This window comes from Guyanagaster necrorhizus, assembly GCF_019112545.1.
Source record: "Guyanagaster necrorhizus MCA 3950 unplaced genomic scaffold BT62scaffold_1, whole genome shotgun sequence".
NCBI lineage: Eukaryota > Fungi > Basidiomycota > Agaricomycetes > Agaricales > Physalacriaceae > Guyanagaster > Guyanagaster necrorhizus.
Genome location: NW_025064880.1, coordinates 2,805,876 through 2,822,757, shown reverse-complemented (window position 1 = coordinate 2,822,757; position 16,882 = coordinate 2,805,876). Strand labels below are relative to the sequence as shown.

The 16,882-nt window shown below is 47.0% G+C and overlaps 8 protein-coding genes across 8 annotated transcripts; 5 read left to right on the top strand and 3 right to left on the bottom strand.

The window, feature by feature from the left end:
• Positions 1-3,043: 3,043 nt before the first annotated feature.
• On the bottom strand, positions 3,044-3,818 carry BT62DRAFT_57872 (uncharacterized protein). The gene is made up of 3 exons (XM_043181482.1): positions 3,588-3,818; positions 3,476-3,535; positions 3,044-3,421 (listed from the first exon to the last, which is right to left on the bottom strand). The coding sequence occupies exons 1-3, from the start codon at positions 3,599-3,601 to the stop codon at positions 3,160-3,162; spliced, it is 336 nt and encodes a 111-aa protein (XP_043046784.1). The 5' UTR covers positions 3,602-3,818; the 3' UTR covers positions 3,044-3,159.
• On the bottom strand, positions 3,721-4,376 carry BT62DRAFT_999338 (uncharacterized protein; the record flags this gene model as incomplete). Its single annotated transcript, XM_043190792.1, has 4 exons — positions 3,721-3,820; positions 3,890-4,093; positions 4,152-4,193; positions 4,249-4,376. The coding sequence occupies 4 exons, from the start codon at positions 4,374-4,376 to the stop codon at positions 3,721-3,723; spliced, it is 474 nt and encodes a 157-aa protein (XP_043046783.1).
• A 543-nt stretch (positions 4,377-4,919) lies between these two features.
• Positions 4,920-6,145, top strand: BT62DRAFT_990163 (uncharacterized protein). The gene is made up of 7 exons (XM_043190206.1): positions 4,920-5,121; positions 5,180-5,212; positions 5,261-5,302; positions 5,356-5,451; positions 5,502-5,732; positions 5,788-5,904; positions 5,960-6,145. The coding sequence occupies exons 1-7, from the start codon at positions 4,975-4,977 to the stop codon at positions 6,101-6,103; spliced, it is 810 nt and encodes a 269-aa protein (XP_043046782.1). The 5' UTR covers positions 4,920-4,974; the 3' UTR covers positions 6,104-6,145.
• Positions 6,146-6,696: 551 nt separating this feature from the next.
• Positions 6,697-7,520, top strand: BT62DRAFT_57844 (uncharacterized protein). The gene is made up of 3 exons (XM_043181479.1): positions 6,697-6,770; positions 6,823-7,043; positions 7,160-7,520. The coding sequence occupies exons 2-3, from the start codon at positions 6,854-6,856 to the stop codon at positions 7,366-7,368; spliced, it is 399 nt and encodes a 132-aa protein (XP_043046781.1). The 5' UTR covers positions 6,697-6,770; positions 6,823-6,853; the 3' UTR covers positions 7,369-7,520.
• A 1,157-nt stretch (positions 7,521-8,677) lies between these two features.
• BT62DRAFT_1070917 (uncharacterized protein) lies at positions 8,678-9,806 on the bottom strand (the record flags this gene model as incomplete). The annotated part of the gene is made up of 6 exons (XM_043178706.1): positions 9,742-9,806; positions 9,612-9,684; positions 9,528-9,563; positions 9,319-9,473; positions 9,082-9,268; positions 8,678-8,804 (listed from the first exon to the last, which is right to left on the bottom strand). Exons 1-6 carry the CDS (start codon positions 9,770-9,772, stop codon positions 8,678-8,680), a joined length of 609 nt encoding a protein of 202 aa, XP_043046780.1. The 5' UTR covers positions 9,773-9,806.
• A 550-nt stretch (positions 9,807-10,356) lies between these two features.
• On the top strand, positions 10,357-12,463 carry BT62DRAFT_57351 (uncharacterized protein). Its single transcript, XM_043181441.1, has 19 exons — positions 10,357-10,658; positions 10,712-10,790; positions 10,860-10,873; positions 10,921-11,025; positions 11,089-11,098; positions 11,155-11,172; positions 11,236-11,261; positions 11,317-11,342; positions 11,393-11,430; positions 11,492-11,516; positions 11,579-11,590; positions 11,646-11,661; positions 11,711-11,750; positions 11,802-11,908; positions 11,960-12,019; positions 12,077-12,104; positions 12,178-12,239; positions 12,289-12,313; positions 12,369-12,463. Exons 1-19 carry the CDS (start codon positions 10,594-10,596, stop codon positions 12,399-12,401), a joined length of 789 nt encoding a protein of 262 aa, XP_043046779.1. The 5' UTR covers positions 10,357-10,593; the 3' UTR covers positions 12,402-12,463.
• A 1,575-nt stretch (positions 12,464-14,038) lies between these two features.
• On the top strand, positions 14,039-14,818 carry BT62DRAFT_57394 (uncharacterized protein). The gene is made up of 3 exons (XM_043181442.1): positions 14,039-14,312; positions 14,377-14,590; positions 14,639-14,818. The coding sequence occupies exons 1-3, from the start codon at positions 14,176-14,178 to the stop codon at positions 14,726-14,728; spliced, it is 441 nt and encodes a 146-aa protein (XP_043046778.1). The 5' UTR covers positions 14,039-14,175; the 3' UTR covers positions 14,729-14,818.
• A 729-nt stretch (positions 14,819-15,547) lies between these two features.
• BT62DRAFT_57545 (uncharacterized protein) lies at positions 15,548-16,300 on the top strand. Its single transcript, XM_043181455.1, has 3 exons — positions 15,548-15,611; positions 15,698-15,874; positions 15,991-16,300. Exons 2-3 carry the CDS (start codon positions 15,745-15,747, stop codon positions 16,149-16,151), a joined length of 291 nt encoding a protein of 96 aa, XP_043046777.1. The 5' UTR covers positions 15,548-15,611; positions 15,698-15,744; the 3' UTR covers positions 16,152-16,300.
• The last annotated feature ends 582 nt before the right edge of the window (positions 16,301-16,882 follow it).

The following is a 16,882-nucleotide window of genomic DNA, read 5'->3' as shown; positions in this document are numbered from 1 at the left end:
ACGAAAATCCAGATTTGATTATTTTTTTAATCGTACTTGACCAATTTCCACCTTTAAACTGAGCGTCGAACCAGCAGCGAAAAAGGCCATAGATCAATACAGACTGTTGTTGTATTGGCATATGGCCGAATCGAAGTAAATAACTAACTCTTGTTTGATCCTAGTTGCGGCGAACTACGAATGCGACGGTGACGGCATGTACTTTTTTTAGACCCACATCGAAGGGGGCATCACGAAAGGAGTGCTGGGACTCTCTGTTAATATATCACACATTTAGTTCTCGTTCTAGTTTTACCGGCAGTGTCGAATTTCGGTGCTGCATTTGAAGTGAATCCTCGACTGAATATGTATTAATCTATAAAGATGAGGGGCCTTATCGTCGGTCGTATAGTGAACGAAGCAACTCCGAGTAGCTCAACTGGTTCGATTCTAGTTGCCGTCAATACCGTGCATTGATTTGAAGCGTTTTTTTGAGCAGTCATGAAACATGTGCTGGGACTCTGTCGAAGCACTGTATTCAGTTGTCATTCGCCAACACAACACTTTTATCGGCACGTCACTGTTTGGTCGGTACAACACAAAAACACTTGGCTGCCAGTAGATATCTGATATCAAGCCCCCATCCACTATGTATGTGTGAGGGCCGGCCATAGCATTATCGGCGGTATGGCGGAACGAGATACAGTAACTCTGGCTCGCCTGGTTCGAATCTAGTTGCCGCCATTGGGAAAAGGGCAGGAAAGCAGCTTTTTAAAAAAAATCCACGTCCAGGGAGTCATGAAAGAAGGGGGCGTCCCGATATTCCAGGATCACTCCTCCACTGGGACAGTCATTGGTCGCGGGCTGCCGCACCACACGAGGTGGTGTTGGACGAATCGAACGAATGGCTACTCTGCATGAGCGCGCGGAGCGAAGTAGTTCTTGGTCCTTGCAGATTCATTGCAGCTGGGGTGACGTCCATTTCGTGTGCTGGCCTGGTTCTTAAATGCGCTAGCACCCCACGGTTATATTACTTCTTGCTCTCCGACTTATAGACAATGTTTCTTTTGTTTGGTGGAGCCTCATTATTCATAATACTGTCAATATTATTGAAATTCGTCAACACATTGCTTCAGCCGAGTCAAAAATTTACCCCAGACATAAAGTATATTTCATATTCTTCGCCGGGTAGTATCCCCTAGTCCATTGTCGTAGTAGAGCATTTAGCAGTCTTGTGTACATGTGGAAGTCAAGAAAATAGGCCACGCAGCTGCATCGGTGTCCCGTGAAACTGCAGGTTAAATATGAAAACAATTACCATTCTTCATACAATTTGATTTTGACTTTAATCCTTAAAGCTCTCCGTGATCTACGTTCGCCTACAGGATAACAGGGCCGTGTCGATGTACCTTGGGTGATCGATAACGGAATCTCTCCTCGCTAGGCACCTTTGTGAAATTGCCATCATGTCTATATTACCTAGGTAAGTTTCCCGCTTACCGCTGCTCCGGAAGACTTTCCACTTAGCAGGTTTGCCACTCAATGTGGCACAGACAACGGTACTAACAATGGTCTGAAAGAATGTTCTGTTGCTTTGTTCTCATTTGCCGTCCTTCTTACCTTTGTTCCAGGGTGGCATTCGAAGTAGATGTGGCTGCCACGCCTATATAAGCATGGAATCAGTGTTGGATTGAGGCTTCGTACTTTTCTCTGTTTGATTTTTCGGATATCAAAATGACGTCTTCCTCTGGAGCGCAGGCAGCTCGTCCCCAGAGTCGTAGATCTGTGAGTTTCTTGCATTGAGCCCATGTATTCATCCCTCATCGTAAAATAGCCTCAACAGCTCGTTCAAATTACACCGCTCATTCGCCCAGCCCCCCGGCCTTCGGTGCCCGAAGATCTTTTGTTAGTCCGTCTCGACGGCAGTCAACCAAGTCTGAAGCCTGGGTTTGAGTTACTCGTACGTCCAAGAAACAGGGCCTTATGTCAGATGCAGCTGACAATCCCATCGACAGCTCGCAACATATGGCCTGGAACAAGCCATTGTATGTAACTGATTTCATTACTTTTGCTAACTGCCACCTAACTGTTTGTGTTAGACGGACCCCCAGCAAATAAGCTACGAGATCAACACACATGCAGTACGCCTCTTACGCTTCCGCTCGTCACCCAGCGCATCTCATCCACCCCCTAGGTACCCGGAAATTCCCACGAAAGACTCTGCCTGCTCAGCGGGTTTACTATTGGGGATCTCAACATCACCACCATCCCACCCGTAAGTTCCCACTTTCCCAAAATGCCTTAGACTTGTTCAATGCTAAACTACAGATACCTATGGCCGAGTTTTGGGCAAGGGACACCAGCGGGTTCGTTACCCACTCGTTTGATAGGCCGATGTGGGAGCTGAAGAGGACGCGTGTCCCTTTCGAGTCTTCCGTGCGCTGTCCTCGCGGGGTGGGTGTAAGTATGGCGCAAATCCTTCAGGGCAATCATGCGTGCTTGAGAAACCCGGGTGAGTATATCAGGGACATGATGGGAGTTCAGTTCGTCGACGTCGTGTTCCATGTATGTCTTGTCTGTCTTTCTTCAAGCCTTGATGCTCACTCGATAATTCCTCAGGCTAATGGTTACCTCCCGCAATACGTACGCATCCCTCTTATGTGCGCCCACCTAAGTACTGGAGGGCGATATTTCGATGTCGCGTTCAATGTGGCGCTCGGGTATCAGAAGATTTTGATGGTGGGTGACTCTTCTTTTTCCCGTCGTTGGAGTCTTACTGTCCCGTAGAGAGAAGCACCGAAAATTAGTCCCTCTCGAACGAACACCGACTTCCCCATCGTCAGGAGTGTGGAGCACTTGAATCTGATCTCGCTCTACTCGGCAGACTCGTCGGCCCAGATATGGTGGGCAGAGGTTGGCCTTTGCTGTCCCGAATCTTTTGATATGTGACGACGCAATGAGAGTCTGTATTTATGGTACATTTTCTTCTGTGTGTGCATATATGAGGGTTCCACAATGATCTTTTATTATGACATTCCTCATCGAGAGAACCAATAGAAGATTCAGCCTAGCGGAGGACCTTTCCTACAGTTTGCGGATACAACGGAAAAAAGACTATCTCTTGTTTTGCCAACCAGGGTGACCGCTCGAAGTCCATCACTACCATATTCTTCCTTCCCGCTATACCATAGTGCCAGTCCTTCCGCGCCCTTCATACGGTGGCGGATACTGCCGCTCCCCAACCTCTGATACCCCCGCAAAATTATGACCACGCCGCACAGGCTCAGCCTCAGGCTGAGGTCGTCGCCGGCGTCTACAGCATGGTATTGAATCCCGAGTTCGACAGAACAAAACAGCAGCAGCAGCAGCAGCAATAAATATGAACAGCATGGCGCCGCCTGCCAAGATGCCTATTAGTATCACTGATGTAGAAGGAGTGGCACTGCGAAATAAGTGTAAGCCACGAGCTGACGATGGCGATTGAAGACGAGGTTACTTAGCGCTGTCAGTGGCATCCAGTGCCAAACAGGTGGAAGCGTATATTGTGAGGGATATACTGGTGATTGGAAGCTCAGCGGAGATGGAAGGGCACTAAGGGAAAGACTCACAGGTAAATCGACATAGTAATCGAGATGGTGGGAGGAACAGACTGAGCGTTATACAGGGCCCTAGAGTTATAGAGGATCCTTCATGCGGGCTGAAACTATAGGAAATTATGGAGAGAATGGAGAACAAAGGTTGTTATCTTGAATAATGATCCCACATCGGCGAAGTCGGGGTGATCGGTGACCAGTCGGCAAAGGCCGACCTAGTTGTGGTCCAGGAAACATGGACAATCATGCTAGGTAAGTATGCAGAGAGTAGTACATATCAGCGTCCGGTGTCTACACAGTGAGTGCAGATTACAAACATAGAAATCGTCAGTGGTGAGTGGGGGTTGACTGCCAGGGATCGCCTGTAATCATGATTTCGAACAGACATTGATTTTCCCGAGCTGATGGACACAGCAAGAACATAGGCTCCCAATCGTGATATGTTAAGACCTGTGTAGTGCGCTATGAGAATATCAATATTCTCATTTTGCGCCGGGCTTCTGTCTCTCTTATCTTCACGTCTACGCTTTGATTATGGTCAGCGGAAATTCGAACCAGTCAATCGAGTGCAAAACAAACCTGTCAGGCCACAGCATACCGGCCGTCTCCATACGCCTTGTACTACCTAGCTAAATATCAGGACATTGAGTTGTACAGAGTTCGTCGCTCTGAGTACCTAGATGAAGATCCATCGCATCTCCCATAAAGTTCTTTGTGTGCCGCCTGCTGACTGTCAGGATTAGGTAATATCGCATTCAGAACATCCAGTGTGCGCTCTTGTAAGTTAATACGGCTTCGCGTCATGATCACGTGTTCTTCAGGGCAGGTTTCGGACGCTTGGCCGTAGCTTTTTCGTTGTTGGTAGCATTGCTTTGCCCATTTATCTAGCGAACCTCTCTTCAAGATTAGATTTTACCTCTGTTGCATTTTTCTGACTTTCGCATATGCGCTCCCCAATTCGGCTGCTTCCTTTACCCGGGTCTGCTGAACAAAGCAGCAATCACAATCTTGCAATCGCCTTGTACTATCTTATTCCCCGTATGGCTTCTTGCAGACTGTCATAAGGTATCGCGCAGGGGGACTGGTAGTAAGGTCCAACTTCATAGAAATCGTACTATTTCTGAGGCTCCAGCCCGGTGACTTTCCGTACATTTGTCTTCTCTTTCTTGGACTCTTCGCATCTCACATCGGAGCTACGAAACAAAGCACGAACAATGGAACAAACCTGCCGTTATTATACTTTGTTCGTCCTCCTTTGATGGAATAAATTCGATGACGTGTTCTCACCGTGACCTCTTCGTGCCTTTGTCTTGGTCGTAGTAAATGCTACCATTGATCATACATAAACCGCGATGTCGAGAGGTCAAAGCCGCCACTGCTTTATCTCTTCCCCTTGCTGTTGATGAACTCTTCCGACACTCGACGGAAATCACAGATGGCCCTTGATCAGTTCAAGTCGTTCTTTCTCCAGGACCGCAAGCCCTCGGTACCAGACCTTTCCTCACTCGGGAATCATGATGGAACTTCTACATATGGCTCTGAGCTATTGGTGGGTGAACGGCTCGAAACGCAAATTACCAACCACCCTCATCGGACTCTATTCGCAGCTCGCTTCGTACGGCACAGAAGAAGTCAATGTGGTGTGTTCAGAATCCTTTGGGTCTTCTTCTTCTGACCGACCTATCTAGAATGATCCTGATCAACTTGTCTACGACCTCAACACACATGAAGTGGGTCGTGTCCAAGATTTTCCCACTCTGTCCGACTCGTTTGGTTTTTACAGGTCGCCAGCGAGGAAGAGGGGATTGTAATACCCTGTACGGAAACCTGCTTCGACTTTGAGTTGACCGGTACTCTCCGCATAACAACCATCCACACTGTACGTTTGCATCGCTATGCAGACCAACTACTTTGGCTGAATCTTGGCAGACCTTCAACCCACCTATAGATGGGCACCGCGTCTCTGCCACCATCACGTACAGATACCCAACGCCAATGTGGGACGGCCATATATTTTACATCCCGTTTGAATCTGCCTTCCAGACCTCCATCGGGGTGAACATAGACCAGATCCTCCGCGGGAATCGCTCCTGCTTAAAGAGTCCGGGGAGATATCTCAAGGCCCTGGATGGGCTTCCGTTTATCGATGTCGTATTCCACGTATGCCTATTTTCATGTGCCCTATTCTCTGACTGACCCCAGCACTCCCTCATAGTCGAACGGCTACCTTCCGCAATACATTCGGATCGCACTGCGGTGCGCGCATATCCCTGCCCTCCGGAATATTGACGTCGCATTCAATGTTGCGCTCGGGTATCGGAAGATCATGATGGTGTGTGGGACTACATGTTTTGGCTTCCTTTCTCTTATATCGAGTTCTTTGACAGAGAGAAGAGTCAAAGATCTCTCCTTCGCGTACGGATGAGGATTTCCCCGTTGTTATAGATGAAAAACGTCTCAACCTAGTGGGGCTATATTCTAGGGATTCATCGAGGCGGGTGTGGTGGGCTGATGTAGCCATTTGTGACTAGGTTAGGTATATTGTTGTGATCTGTGTCATGGCCTTCAGGCATTTGGTATGCTACAACGATATGTTGAAGTCGGTACTTATCTCAACTCAAGGAGCGCTAATCAGATCGGATTACTATCTGGCAAACCAACGAATACGAAATAAGGTGTTCCAGTAATGAAATTGAAATTCGGAATCTCAGAGATTTAGACGCGTCGAGATCACATGTCCGCGATTTGGAGCTGTGGGAATTTAAAGTGCGCCGTTCCCACTATGACTTTTCCTTGTCTTCCCATGATAGTGTGGTCCATGGACGCCTTCGGACGGTCGTACATGGTGATCGCACCACCTTTATCACCATCGCGTTGGCTTGTGGATCAACCACGACCAAGAAGCTTCAAAGCACCTGCCTTCCTCCCTTCAAATATCGCGAAATTATGTGCTTCATTGTCCTCGGTACAGGTTACCGACCGTTCCGAAGCGGGCATCAGCCGAGGCCAGTCCTGTTGAAGCGGCCGGGATCCCCTACCCACACCAGGAATATTGAGGAGAAATGTCCGAGCTGGAGGTTGTTCTTTCGACGTTGGACGTCACTAACTCCAGTGTTCAGGTCGGCGATTGCTCACGGTGAATCGCAGTTACACGAGCGGGGGTCGGCTTGGAACATGTGTGAATCGTAGCTAGTGCAGGTACGGTTTCCGATTCTTCTGCTTTGGCGTTTTTCTGATTTTTTTTCTATAGGACTATATGTCTGCATTGCTCTGACCGCCCTATGGTCGCGCGCACACTGGGACTCGACTCCCACCTTCTTTCTAGATGCCTGTCTCTAAACAGATATTGGTCGGCAGCCCTACGAGCCATCCCAAGCTTTTCGCGTTACCGTTTTCTTCCTGCTTTGCTTTCATCTATTTCTTGGGCTAGGGTCCTCTCTGCCACAAATGTGAAAACGGCTCGGTTTGCGCGTAGGTCCATCTCGTCCCCTTTGAAGTGCATCGGCTCTCAATTATATGCGCTTAGAATTGACGTTTCCTGGTTTGCTGCCCTGTGACCAATCTCTAGATGCTTGTTCTGATCACAGGGCTTAAGGATGCACACGTATGGTGTAACGGTTGGGAGGCTCTGCCCGTGTTCCTGGTTCAATCCCAGTTAATGTCATCTTGCCGCTCGCAAATTTCTTCAGCCTTTTTTTCACCACTGGGAAAGAAAAGTGGATCTGAATCGTGCTCCATGAACCGCACAGATGATCTCCCTTCAGCAGGGAGTGACTCATGCGCGTCTTGGTTCTGACAGACGGAGAAACACGTTGATCAGCATTCGTCGTAAGTCTATGCAGTGCGATAATGCTCTACTTACCTTCTTGCGCTACGTTCTTCCCTATTGGTCTGCTCATATAAGTTACAAGACCAGGAAAGGGCTGTGGCTTACTGTCAATGCTGTATCTAGGGTTCGTCCATCTCATATTCTTCGAAGCACATTGGCCTCCTAACGGTATGTCCTTAGAATTGCCACCCTCCAGATTGTTCTCCTCTGCCTTTACCGCGTACCTTCGCGTCATGGATAGGCGAGGTATCTTTATAACGCTGAACAGTGGTGGCATCGTTGTAGCATTATATTGTAACAGGCGGGGATGTTCGGGCCGGTTGCGTTATGTCTGGTTCGATTCCAGCTAACGCCATCAGACGACAACAGGCATTCTTTCTTGCTAGTAACTATGGATCCAGCTGGCATTCTTCTGCAAGAAACACATCGATGACCGATACCACGTCTTCACACTTTAGCGCCATTTCTTTGTCAGTCTCACCGCACGTATTTCTTCCAAATGTTCCTCTCACAATATCGAACTTTCGTTCGTCGTCGCTTTTTCTACCCTTTACATTATTAGGGATGCTACCGTACCGTATACGGTTACAGCTGTACCTCCCTTATACGGCCGTATATCGTATGAGAAAAGGGCTACAACGGTACGGTACGGATTTGACCGTATCCCGTATACGGGCATCATATGAGGATGGGGACCTAGAGCAAGTAAGCTTTATATTTAAAGTGACTGATTTCATTCATTTGACTCATCACATATGAAAAATGGTAGGTATCCATATAAATTTCACCTACCCGTACAATACCCGTACAAATACGGCCGTAAAACTCGAAACGTTGATGGTACGGGTACGGCGGGCATCCCTGTACATTATTGCCAGCCGTTCGATCCGACCCTTTGTTCACCAACTTCTGATTCTAGCCATTGTTTGTGATGCGCGGGCGGTATACACCTCTTTTGGCTGAGCTAATCTTATGTCACAGATAACGTCGTGGTCTCCATTTCATTACTATTTCTCAAATTTACATCTTTCGTCGCGGCTTCATCATTATTTTCCCGTAGGCCCGTACTAGGGTATCTAAAATACCGCCATAGGATCGCTCGGCGTTTCATCAACGATCGATCTAGACTCGGAAGCTTTTTCCCGTCAACACATGCAGTGCGAACACTTCGTACCCGATGTGTTCAATTTAACACACTCTGTTCAGTTTTTGACCCTCGCCTTCATGCCATAACCGCCGAATAAATTGAAACCTTTCAAGAGATGCATGCGCTGATTTAGGGTAACAGCGGCTGGTTGGAAATGGTAGGTACAGGGATCGTTTCTTTCACCTTGACGTCTTGTGAATTTCCTGTCTGCAGGCTGGTACCCTTTGCATCATCAAAGACCTCCATGAACTTGGGCCTTACATCAGTCGTTCCTCAGACCGTCTGCCCTTCATTCCACACAGGGTAACTCATTATCAACACTAAGGGCCAACATTTTCCAAGTAACCCATATCTATGCATGCTCCTCTCCTGTTCTTATGTCAAGGTCCTCCCTTACAGGATATAGGTCTGTATAAAAGCCGCTCGATACAGATCTTTCCTTGCTTTTCTCTTCGTTCCTCTCCTTTGCTCTTCACTTCACTGTGAATGACACCCTGTCCTATACCCTTATTGCCTGTTTAATACGTGCTGACTTCAGTTGATTATCCTTTTCGATGGTACCATTCAACCAGGTTGTCAAGACCGTTCTTACAATGACCACGTCTTCAGCCACGCGGGCCTCGGTTGATGAAACTAAAACTCGTCGGCGGGCATTTCTCTTCCAACGCTGATCGATATTTTCCCCACTGAACCATACGCCAGTAATAATTGGGGCGATGGCTACCGCAACACTAACCTTGTTGATGTTTGATCCATTTTCCGTCTCGTACAGTTATTCTCTTCCAGTATGTCAAACAGCTCTGCACAGGTTGTATCATCGAAGAAGTCGGTGCGCTCAGTGTTCGACTGTTTTATGACATCGTTTTCATGTTTATTTTCTGAATTTCGAACTGGGCTTGGTCTCTCTGCCTCTTCTGAGGGTGACCTCGCGAACCAGCATATTTCCTACACCATGTATTCTTCTTACAGCTTCGTATACCGTTTTGTTTCTACCGTTCGCAATACACGGGCTTTCCTATGTGTACGTCAGACTTTAATCATCGGGGAAGTGAGGTCGTCGGACTTGGGCAGTTTGGAATTCGAGAATACGGCATGAATTGATGTAGAACTCATAGATGGGAGAGGACGCACTGTCTCTACTTGCATTAGAACATCAAATTAGTTGTGATTCAAACTTCGGTTGGATATCATACCGGAATTCGAACCCTCATCTGACAATTTCATGATAACAAGGAGATGAGGGTCAACATTGGTGTTCCGGAACAAGCCTCTTAAAGATGCTGGATAAGAAAGTTCTCGAGGTATGTGTGCTCTAGCATAGCCACACGGGTATCTTTCTATCTGGACTCCATTCAAAACGGAACTCTGGCTCACATCTTTACTTGCCGATGCTTCTTGTTCATCTCCTGAAAATGATGAGTAACGCATGCTTCATGCGTTGCAGGGACAGCCCCCCGACTCCCAATAAGTTCATACGATGAAGACCAAAGAGGTGCCCATACTCTCTTCCGGCGGGCCGATGCGTTGGAAGATTTCTCAGTGAGAGCAAAAAGACAGGGAAGGCCGATCATATTCCTTTCATATTGGCATCATGGTGTCTAGATTCGGACAGCCCTGGAGTTATTTATGTTGACATCTGATATCTGGGAACTGGTCCCGAGGGACTAGATATCTGTGGACTGTCCCTTGTCGTTTATGGACCGCTTTAGTCACCATCTCATGCAAAACAGCGCGCGCTCTACGTTCCTACGGTGCGCTTGACGGCACATCTTCAACCTATATCGCAGTGTCCCCTTGGCAAAGTTCGTGGAACAAGGTTAGACACCAACGGAGATTTGGATATCATCATCCTTGAGGCTTGATCAATTCTCCGATGGTTGAACACGGTCCGTGAAATCGCCAACTCGATTACACCGAGTGGTTCATAGCCCCTCGCATCTCATGATGATCAAGTTCAATCTCGGCCCCGGGTGCACTTCATTTCTTGCTCAAATAGCGGGACCCACCCGAGGCGTTGGCTGTTCATTCTCTGATCCTCGACATCCATGAAACACACATCGGTCGAAAATACACTCGGTGCATTCTTTATCGGTGCTACGTTGGCCAACATGTACGTTTTCTGCTCTGCTTCTCACCGCTGAACTAGCACTAACGCCGATTCAGTCTGTTTGGCATAACAAGTCTCCAATCCACACTGTACTTCAAAAATTACCCAAATGACGGGCAGTTTTTTAAAGTTTCTGTGCGCACGCGTTTTGCATCTCGTTCGAAAGGTGCATTGATATTAATGTTTTTTTCTGATGACGAGTAGATAGGGGCCATCTGGTAAGGTTTCCTCGACTCGATGTCCCGTGTTGAATGTCATGCACCAGGTTTCTGGATACACTCGATGTCGCGTTTACCGCCTACACTTCATATTTCTATGCTTTCAAGAACTTTGGGGACATTAACGCTCTTCTTGGGAGCGCCGTCCTTTGGTGTGTTTTATCTGGTTCCGAAAATGGTTTTACTTTCTTTACTAAATTTTGATTCTTGCGTAGGAGCCTTAAGGTTTGCGCTTCTTGTGTCGATACGGTCATGATATTGAATCCCGTATTCAACCATAGCTGCACATATTGCTTTGTGTACGTACCTAATCCTTCAAGTTGTCGCATCGTGAATTTCATTCTGAAGCTTTGCCCTGGCAGATTGTTATTCGAGTCTATGTTCAAGCGTGAGGATTCGCATTTTCCGATTCACCGTTGACTTGAAATACATGTCCTGTGTAGGATGTATGCTGTGCGTTTATGGAAATGTGCGTTTCTTTTTATTGATGCCCAGCTCTGTTCTGAGTTACATGGTTAGTTGGACAACATCTTCATCGAGTCGTACTGTGGTTGGTTGTATGTGGTATAATATCTATTACCGTGTCTCTTTCAATGACTGCCGTTTTCGCCATTTCAGGTTCTCGTTACTGTAAGCAACGGAGGTACAGAGAATCCATCTATTCTCCAATATAGATCGTTTTCTGACCACTATAACACCCGCTAGGTTGCGGGATATGTAAGTCTCTGATACTGATTGTTGTGATATTTTATTTTTAACGACAGTCCCGTAGACCTGATTAGACAGATGTAGGCATTCAGCTTTTTATAACACTCATCGCCAATGATAATTCAACAGATATGGCATGGCTACCTTCGGCCAACAACCGGACATCAAGGTCCGTGTTCAATCATGGACCCACCCCATTAAGTATCTTATTCCAATATAGAGCGGTCTTGTCTCTTTGTTTGTAACAAGTGTAACAGCCGAGTTCATGACATCCGCCGCCATGTGCTACTCTCTGAATAAAGGCCGGACCACTTCAGCCGTTCCCAAGTCAGTCTATTCATTCACTTGTTTACATCTCATAAACTGTTTCTTCGACAGCACGATTACAATAGTCCTGACATTAATGCGGATGATTCTGATGTCTGGGTTCATTACGAGGTGGGGAGAAAATCAATTTGTACTTTCGTCGCAACCACATGACAACTGCTCACATAGCTTGTATTCGGTGGTAATTCTTATCACGGTACGAACAGAAATTTCGGAGCAACCTCCCTGCTCGGTCCGAGCGAATTCAGTGCTAATGGATCATGTCATAGTTTCTACTCTGCCCGGATACTCTCATATTCCTCGGCATCGATTGTATACTCCCCAAATATCAGTTGACATGATCTTAGATCCATCGTACTGATCTTAATCTTTGTTCATAGTGTTCATCACTTCCTTATTAACAATGTACGTACTGCATCCCAAATTGCCGGTGTTCATAGATGTTCATTCAAGATGATAGGCTAAATGCACGGAAAGAGTTTCGAACCGCTGATAATTCCTTCCACCTACCACCACTTGACTCCAGCGGACTGAGGTCTGAAAGAGCACACAGCCACCGTGCGCAGGATAAGGTATGTTTCTAGATATATATTTGATGGATACTTCGTTACTGATGGGCTTGAAACAGGCTATTGTTGTCTCGATGAAGATTGAGTCGGAATCTGTGTGATTTCTACTGGTGTTCTCGCTGTTCTCGTTGCAGCTCTTCCCGTGTCGTGAGCGGTACTAGAGTGTCTAAATTATATTCATGTTCTTTATGTAAATGCTTGGTAACCACCCTGTCCGTTTCGTGTCTATTATTGTCTTCCTCGTAATGATCAAGATTGAATGAAGTTACGAGTCACGTATATAACGTCGACGCCGTGCGAATCTGAAACGTTCTTGAATACTGTTAGGATAACGCGTATTTGGAAGAGCCACGTACAAGAAAGCAATTACTGCATCCCGAGGCCCCAGAAGTATCCAAGCTGTACCTGTCGTTGAACGCCAGTAGCAACGCAAGCACTGATAAGATAGGTTGCATGTGAAGAAACCTGAGAGGTCTGGATGTCGTCGAGACATTGTTATTCTCAGGGGGTCGCGGCATGTACGACTGAGGGTTGAATTTCAATTTCCGTAGTCGTGATGATCACATGCGTCCCGTGTTTTCTTTCGTCTTAATGTGTTAGTTACGAGCGCCGTAGTGGCATCAGCATCGCATGGTCGGAATCAACGCCCAGGATATGCATGACTTTCTTCAGTCCCACGAAGGATTCGATTTCCAGCCAAACTCCTGGTCGTAGCTATGTTCGACGAAGTCTGCTGGGATTTTCTACCCGCACCAGGATTGTTAGGCAATTCGGAAGGTAGATATGGTACGGACTAGGGTCAATGGGGATGCATGCTTTGATTTTTGACGTGAAGTGTCACCAACATTAGCTCTCTAGGTGTCTTTTCCCCCGAGTTGACGTCTTGATGATTTCGCCACTGTAGGTCCAGCTTGTACCTTCATGCGAACATTATACCAATTGTATCGCGTCGCCAAGAATGTAGGCGCATTTATCTTCCAGCAATAATCATGCAGCCATTGGTTCCATGAAATTGACCATCTTGTCCACGTTCTCTGTTCTCTCCAAGGCTTGATCTCCCTTCAGCAGGAAGTGACTTATGCGCGTCTTTCTTCTGAGAGACGGAGAAACACTTTGATCGGCATTCGTTGTGAGTCTATGCAATGCGATAACGTTCTACTTACCCTCTTGCGCTACGTTCTTCCCTATTGGTCTGCTCATATAAGTTACAAGACGAGGAAAGGGCTGTGGCTTACTGTCAATGCTGTATCCAGGGTTCGTCCATCTCATATTCTTCGAAGTACATTGGCCTCCTAACGGTATGTCCTTAGAATTGCCGCCCTCCAGATTGCTTCTCCTCTGCCTTTACCGGGTACCTTCGCGTCATGGATAGGCGAGGTATCTTTATAATGCTGAACAGTGGCGACATCATTGTAGCATTATAGTGTAACAGGCTGGGATGTTCGGGCCGGTTGCGTTATGTCTGGTTCGATTCCAGCTAATGCCATCAGACGACAACAGGCATTCTTTCTTACTGGTAACTATGGATCTAGCTGGCATTCTTCTGCAAGAAATACATGGCGGTAACCGATTACCACGTCTTCACATTTTGGAGCCATCTCCTTTTCAGTCTCACCGCATGTTTTTCTACCAAATGTTCATCTCACAATATCAAACTTTCGTTCGTCGTCCCTTTTTCTACCCTTTACATTATTAGGGATGCCCATCGTTCCGTATACGGTTACGGCTGTACCTTATACGGCCGTATATCATATGAGAAAAGGGCAACGATACGGTACGGGTTTGACCGTATCCCGTATACGGGCATCATATGAGAGGGTGCTGACCTGGAGCAAGTAAAGTTTTTATTTAAAGTGACTTATTTCATTCATTTGACTCATCACATACGAAAAATAATAGGCATCCATATAAATTTCACCTATCCATACAATACCCGTACAAATACGGCGTAAAAATCGATTTCCAAACCGCTGGCGGTACGGGTATGGGCCCGTATATACAGTACCCGTATCCGCCGTATGTACGGGTACGATGGGCATCTCTATACTTTATTGCCAGCCGTTCGATTCGACCCTGTGTCCACCAACTTCTGATTCTAGCCATTGTTTGTGATGTGCGGGCGGTATACACCTCTTCTGGCTGAGCTAATCTTATGTCACAGATAACGTCTTGGCCTCCATTTCGTTGCTATTTCTCAAGTTTACCTCTTTCGTCGCGGGTTCATCATTATTTTCTCGTAGGTCCATACTAGGGTGTCTAAAATACTGCTACAGGATAGTTCGGCGTCTTATCAACGATGGATCTAGACTCGGAAGCTTTTTCCCGTTAACATATGCAGTGCGAACACTTCGTACCCGACGTGAGTGTCTTTCTAGTCTACGTTGGTGCCAGACTATTGATCCTTCCTTCTTAGTAGCCGTGGCACTCCTGTACCAGGTGGATTTTCAAGGAAGTATATATACATTGAGCCAGAGGTACACTTTCGTCTTTGTGCCGGTATGCTGAGTCACGATGGGAGTGTAGGTGGGATCAGGCGAAGGCGGATTCGGGCCGTAGCACGTGACGGTTTAGGGCAGGGTAGACGTAGTTTTCCTGCTTCGTAGCTAGATCAGACTATCCATCCATCCACTCCACCTCTCAGACCCTCCGAGGGGTTCAAACGATTTATACCAGGACAACGGTGGATGTGGGACCATGTGCTATTGGCACGTCAGTATAGTGTTCCATCCTTCCCGAAGAAACTGCTCATAGCATATTTAGATAAACATTCACTCTTCCCTTCTGACCGTCGTGGTCGTCACCTTTATCACCATCGCGTTGGCCTGTAGATCAACCACGACCAGGAAGCTTCAAAACACCGCCTTTCTCCCTTCGAATAAGGCGAACTGTGCTTCATTATCCTTGGTCCAGGTTACTGACCGTTCCGAAGAGAGCATCAGCCGAGGCCAGTCCTGTTGAAGCTGCCGGGATCCTCTACGCACACCAGGAATGTTGGGGAGAAATGTCCGAGCTGGAGGTTCTTTCGATGTTGGGTGTCACTAACTCCAGTGTTCAGGTCGACCTTTGCCCACGGTGAATCGTGGTTGTACCTTTGCACCGAACGGGGGTCGGCCTGGAACATGTTGCTAGTGCAGGTACGGTTGTAGATTCTTCTGCTTTGGCGTTTCTCTGATTTCTTTTCTACCGGTCTATATGTCTATATTGCTCTGACCGCCCCAAGATCGCGCGCACACTGGGACTCGAACACCTTCATTCTAAGCGTAACAGATGTTGGTCCACATCCTTGCGAGCTATCCCAAGCTTTTTCGCGTTACCTTTTTTTCCCCTGCTTTGCTTTCATCTATTTCTTGGGCTAGGGTCCTCTCTGCCACAAATGTGAAAACGGCTCGGTTTGCGCGTAGGTCCATCTCGTCCCCTTTGAAGCGCATCGGCTCTCAATTATATGCGCTTGGAATTGGCGTTTCCTGGTTTGCTGCCCTGTGACCAATCCCTAGATGCTTATTCTGATCACAGGACTTAAGGATGTACACGTATGGTGTAACGGTCGGGAGGCTCTGCCCGTGTTCCTGGTTCAATCCCAGCTAATGTTATCTTGCCACGGTTTTGTTGCTTTTGCTTTTCTTGCCATCGGGAAAGAAACATGGATCTGGCTAACAAGGGATATGTTAAGCTGAAATGTGTGATCTATACCTCAGCAACGGTTACATCGTGAATCGAACGTTAATCTCATGATTTTTTGCTTTTTTGACTATTTCTTCTGCCCTTGCCATTTTTCTGTCATAGTATCGCATTACCTGTCAGGGATCTTCATTGATAATGAAATGATATTGCGTTTTTTGTTATTACTACATTGCGGTGCTGGTCATGAGCCACTTGGGAAATGATGGAATTTCCAAATTCAATTGTTGAATGAGGACGATGGGTGTGCCGCGTAATCATATTGACAAGAATGAAGATGGTGTTGGTGTTGAGGAAAAAGCAAGCGCGTTAAGATCACATCCACCGCAAATTTGGCCATGGGGAAGTATATGACTTTAAACCCTAAGCTTCCCATCTAGAGCTTTGCTCCGTTGACTCAATGTCTCCTCCCCGTTGCACGCTCTCTCCAGGCTTTGAAGAGAATACTGCCAGAATTGTCTGCCAGCCCAAGATTTCTGGCGACTTGGAAAAGTTTCTTCGCTTTGATGCCTTGCCGATTTCGTGTCTGCAGGTCTACTGGTACCCCGTCAAAGATGGCACGGCGACCCCACTGAACGCTCCTTTGACACACATCGGCCTCCTAATGATACATCCGTAGAATGTCTCGTGCTCTGACCTGCTTGTCCGTTGCCTATCCGTGGCCTTCCGGGTCACCTTCATCCTAAGGCATAGAGATGGAAGGGGGGGTATATCTATAGTGCCGAGC